Raw genomic sequence first — 5,728 nt, 5'->3', positions numbered from 1 at the left:
CCTAAAGGTAAAATATGCCTAAGATTCATGGGGTTTAGGGTTTTATCTTTAATTTGGGTCTTCTCAGATAGTCTTTTTATTTACAGCAAACCAGACTTTAGAATAAAGTCCAGAGAAATGTCTTTTGTTTTGTCTTTTATCCTTATTGCTTGCCAGTTGGGATGTAAGTGAGGAGAAAGATCTAATTTCCAATATAACCTCCACTTAAGGAGAGGAATATCTTCCAAAGAAGAGAATGGTGTTGGTTTGGTTGTGTCTGATGAAGAAGAGGAATGGATGGTCAGCTCTGAACTCACAAGTTACCGGGCAGCACAGAGGCATTGCAAGGAGCCCCATGGAACAACCTGCCTCAGTGCCCTCTTCGTTGACTTCCACAATTGTCTTCTGGATGGCCTTGGACACAACCAAGCCACCTTTCATAGAGATTCCTGACAAGTCAGCTTTTCCCCAGTCAAAAACATTCATTACTCCCATCTCCTGGAGAGTACTGTTGAGAACATAACTTTCCTCCATCTTGAACTGGGGCAGGTACACCTTCACTCTCAGTGGTTGCATCGTAGCCAAGCTGGTCCATTCTGCCAGTTTTTCATAGGTCAGGGCACATTCAAGCTGTAAGGTGACATTGGGAGTAATGAGTGGCACTATAATCAATGCAAGGAAAGGAAGTTCAGTTTTTCCTACCTGCCTTCTGACCACACTGGAGCAACACTAAAGCATTGCTCTCTATATATGTTACTGGAGGGAAAATGAAGTGTTACCTGTTCTAGGCCAGTAAAGTCCTCACAGTCATCTTCAGGAAGAAGAATGAACATGCTCAGTTCATTATTGAAGTATTGGAGCTCTATGACTTTTGTTTTCAGTTCCTCTATGATGGCCATGTTAAAATATCCTTCTTGAAACATCATCTGCACTTTCCTCCTCTCGTTCTGGAGCACATGAAACATATTAAATGGCAAATACAGAAATTATCACCCTGGTTTTAATTGATTTCAGCACTGAGATTAGAGTTCAGCTCAAAAGCATTATTGAAACTGGTAATGGATTTAATATACTTGTAGCATTGATATGTTCCTCTCAACTGTAGTCTCAATGAAGTTATCCATTTTAGAAGCATAAAAACTACATTTCCCCTTTCTAATGGTGCCAAATTACTTTACTCACAACTTCCTCATTACATCTTTCTTTTTTGTGCTGTGTCAGATGAGGAAACTGATACATCTTATGCAACCATAAATTAAATTCTTCATGAATAATGTATACATTCCGCTGAGATAATTTGTCTTTAATACTTTTTTTCCCTGAAAGCACACACTGTTCCGTTCATAAATAGTAGCAGAGAAGCAGAATCCTCACTTTAATCTCAAGAGCAGACTATTTTTGAAATAGCACCCTTAGTTGCAAAATCCCCAACAAAGTTAGTGCACGTGCTCAGTGGAATCCAGCAAGGATCTCAGCTGCACAAGAACCACTTCTGATGTGAACTGGTACAAACATTTATGTATTTGGTTAGGAAAACAGATAGAAATACGGTCTTCTATTGCTCTCACTTAAGACCACTGTTTTCTCTAGGGATAACAGAGAGGAGAAAAGCCCAAAGCCCCCATCTGTTATTATATGAGACAGACATCTGACCTCCATCCCCCAGCAGCTTCAGTTCCTGCCCATACTGTACCTTGTTCAGGTGGAAATACGCTTCCTTAGTGTCTTCTTTCTTAAATTCTACTGCCCACTTTCCTTTAAAATATATAGCATTGACCAGGACAAGTACAGTAGAGGGATCAATAAAACCAGCAGCAAATAGGTCTTTGATTTTACCTTTAAAAATAATGAATTAAGATGAATTATTACTCTGATCCAGCAAGCTTTGACTATTAATAGTTATTTCTTTTAAATTGACAAGTGGTATAATGCTGTCAGAGAAATGACAAATGTTTATGTACAGCTTTGGAACCAAGGAACTTAAGGCATTTTTGTTCCACTTACTACATTTATTTCCTACTGAAAAGAAAAAAATTGGTGCAGGTGTTTAATATATAAAAATCTTGCTATATTTGTAGAGAGTGATATTTGTAAGTGGTTCAGTTGCAAACCATGAAACCTGCCCATTTTTTCTTTACCTTTTGTTTCATTTTCAACCCAGAAGTTAATTTTGTCTCTGACTTCTTCTTCAGTGTATTTAAAATTTACTGGTTCCAGTTCTGCTCGATAGAATTTCTTTGTGGAATCCAAGTATTGCTGGAAAGTACAAATTGCAGAGAACAATTTATCACATTATTGCAATGTGATGATTTTTAGAAGATAGATAATTTCATGGCTTCAGGATAGTTCCATGTAGTAGATCAGCAAGAAAGAAATTGGTAAAAAAGACATGTTTCCCTTTGTGCTTCACGATGGAAAACATTCTGCTGAGCTCCCCACTCCTAGGAGCTGTTACAAGGGAGACCATGGTCCCTTACCTGGAAGAATGGATAAGTAATTTCTCCAAAGAGCCTGTTGGCAATGGTGAGACAACAGCCTGGTCCAGGTTCACTGACTTCAGCCAAGAGAGCCTGGAACTGGGAATGGACTCCTTCATCTTCTTCACACTTCAAACAGGAAAACAGATGTTTCGTGGTAGGCTTGAGCTTTCCTACGCAAAGTTGGACCTGAGGGTGAATTGCAGCCTCTCTCTGCATGAGAAACCCTACTCCACCCAGCTGACTCAGGCACTGGAATAAATGCACCAGGACACCACCTCCTATTCCCCCTGTGCCGCACGTACAGAATGACAAAGCAGGTCCCCTTCTGGCTCCTCACCTCCAAACCACACCGTACCCTACAGTGATGTCTCTGCACACTAAGCAAAAGGCTGCTGGCTTAGAGCCTGGGAGAAGCAAACTCCAAGGTGCCTTTGGCATGCTCTGTAGGCAAACCTTTGCAGGTGGCAATTGAAGCGCTTATCACATTTTAGATTGGCACTGCTGTATTGGTTAGAAACCCATAATGAGAAGTCTCAGCTGTTGAAATGTGTGATCTCACAAGGTCCCTTAAATAACTAATGAAGAAACAGTAATAAGCAGGTCAGCAAATCTAGATGGAGAGGCTGATCAGCCCTGCTGTGCATTCTGATTAAGTGATTGTCTTCAAGGAAAAAGGCCGACAAACTGGCTCCTGTGGATTCAGCTCAGAGCTGCAATTGTGTCTTACCTGCTCAGAAGGGTATCTGTTTTCCTGTCTCGTACTGCTCAAAACTTCTCTGAAATGAAAGACCTGCAATGTAAATGTTGGGTGAATGCAGATGAGTGAAGGTACTTCAAAGCTAAAGCAGTGTTGCAAGCCTATCCCTAAACACAGCCAGACTCAGGCCCTGTGGAAAGGCCCCTTTGCTCTTTACCATAAAATCCTTGCAAGTGAGCAAATAGTTTTAGGAGATGGTGAGTGCATGAAATCTTTGAAATCTTTCTATATGAGAAAGAAGGCTTTGGATGTCCAGAGAAGGCAAAAAACCACATTAAAGGTAAGGAACTCTTCTGCACTCTAAGAGTGCAGGGATACCTCCAAAATGCTTTCTTTAGCTCTGATGTATTCATTGAACTGTCAATTCAGTAATAATGTGTAGTCTGAAGAAGTTTGGTATTAGGAACTGCATAATGTATTTTTAAAAGGGCTTTCTGTGTGCATCAGCCCTTTGGATGTTTAGGAACTGGTACAGATGGTACAATCAGCCTCTGCCAGTGTTCCCTTTTCAGAGCAAAGCCCTACCTTCTCAATCTGCTCAAGTGTGCTTCCCCTGGCTCCGAGGACAACCATTCCAAAGGCAGCTGACAGACTTAGTGGGGAGAAAAAGATGTTTTCATTTCTTTTTCTTTTGTTCAGCTCTCTGAAAAAGTCAAGACAGAACTTGGCATTGGCTGCACTGAGAGAGCACATTGTGGCACTGTGATGACCTGAAACAAGGGTAAAAATAATTTAGTTTTCTCATCCTTACACCTGCTATATTTAGATGCCCTGGTAAGGTTTTTTGCAATAGCTTGGATCAATTATTCAGTATTTTGTGGAAATTCCTTGTTCATTACATTTGGGATTTCACAGTGAATCTGAAAACCAGCACACTGAATAGCAGAAGAAACACATTTACAGAAACAGTATTCTGAGCTGAGCTGCTTCTACAGCTTAAGTAATAGCTATGGTTTTGCCACTTAGCCCTTACTTTGTCCTAACCAAATTTCCAGCTCAGTTTATATCCTGATCTTTGTGCCTTGAGTCCTCTAGGCATAGCACTTACTAATTACACCCTTGATCATATCTGACTCTTTGTTTCTCTCAAAAAACTTTATGTGTATTACTCAGCTGTGCCTCACATACATGTCCTTCTAAGGCTGGTTGCTTAACAAATGTTTGACAGAAAATGGAACTACAGATAGGCTCACTTAGTAAGATTTTGAGCAGAAACACATTGTGCATAAGTAGAAAATTCCAGACATATTTTTTTATCTGAAGCTTAAACTCTTTTTTTCTGCAGCTTGAACTCCTTTTCCCAGATACTCTTCAGTTACAATCACAATTATTACAAGCAGATCATCTTAAATGTTCTGCAAAACTCTTCATATCTTAGACCTAGAACAGAGTTCATTTCTCATTAAAGACTTAAAGATGTAGTGCCTGCATCCAGTGAAGTGTTGTAGAAACATCTGATCATAAGTTCAGTATTTTAGAAGTTCCACTATTCTAAGTCACATTTGATTTGATTCTTACTGAGTCTGAATAATTTCCTCCACACATGTAGTCAGCATATTTCCCCTATTACTCAAGAAGAATTAAATTATCCATATAAACATTTGAAAGACAGAGCACTATAGAAAGACTATGCTCTCATATGGGTCATACAGAAGAAGTGGCAAATTATTTTATTCTTCTTTAGAAGCACACTTGGAAAGCAGAAGTTTAGAAGTACCATTGTACAAGTTAAGCACAGCTTCATTACACAGTCCATACATTTTAATGTAATCCAAAACATTGTCACTTCCCCAAAATATGTCACATGCCATATATATGTGCAAAGGAGGTATGTATATTACTAATGCACATCTTGATCCTTAGATCCTAGTTCTGTCATTTAGAATTAAAGATCATGGAGATACTTACCTTCTCCTCGGTACTGATGGTGTCAACTGGACACTCAAGCTTCTTGATGGAGCTTCTGGAGCAATGGGATATAAAACCATTGCCACTCCCAGTGGCAGCATAAATTTCACTCATGATGAATCACATTCCTCTCTGTTGCAACCAGTAAGTATAATTAGGGGATCTGTTGTGGAATCTTGAATTTTTCTATATCCCTAGGAGTACAGAAAAAAGTCACAATTTTAAACGCATACTAAGATGTAAAAAAAATAAATCTAACTAGATATAAAAAAGAAAGCAAACTCCTAGAAACAAAGGTGATTTCAGAAAGGTTTTTCACCTGTAAAAAAAAATTCTAAGAATTTTGTTGTGTTTTGATGTCAGAAGTGGCACCAATGAATGCAACACAGAGATTTTGTAGCAGAAGCAATTATACTGCTATAACCAGCCCACTGATTTACTCCTGGGCTAAACTATATCTTAAGTTTAGCCCAGAACTTCCCATTGCTCCTCATTTTTGTCCGTGTCTCTGAGGACACCTGATCATTGTCTTATATTGCTTCAGCAAGGCATAGGCAGAAGGGACAGAGCAGCCTGCTTGTAAGAAGTAATATATTTCTGGTGT

The 5,728-nt window shown here is 39.3% G+C and overlaps 1 protein-coding gene across 1 annotated transcript; it reads right to left on the bottom strand.

Moving 5' to 3' along the window:
• Positions 1-204: 204 nt before the first annotated feature.
• Positions 205-5,169, bottom strand: LOC102040627 (leukocyte elastase inhibitor A-like). Its single transcript, XM_005425846.1, has 8 exons — positions 5,125-5,169; positions 3,742-3,926; positions 3,187-3,249; positions 2,457-2,585; positions 2,118-2,235; positions 1,673-1,815; positions 759-926; positions 205-609 (listed from the first exon to the last, which is right to left on the bottom strand). The coding sequence occupies exons 2-8, from the start codon at positions 3,907-3,909 to the stop codon at positions 205-207; spliced, it is 1,194 nt and encodes a 397-aa protein (XP_005425903.1). The 5' UTR covers positions 3,910-3,926; positions 5,125-5,169.
• Positions 5,170-5,728: the final 559 nt, after the last annotated feature.

Source organism: Geospiza fortis, unplaced genomic scaffold (genome assembly GCF_000277835.1).
Source record: "Geospiza fortis unplaced genomic scaffold, GeoFor_1.0 scaffold154, whole genome shotgun sequence".
Taxonomy (NCBI): Eukaryota; Metazoa; Chordata; class Aves; order Passeriformes; family Thraupidae; genus Geospiza; species Geospiza fortis.
Note: the sequence above shows the minus strand (reverse complement) of the source record. Positions and strands in the feature narration are given on the sequence as shown.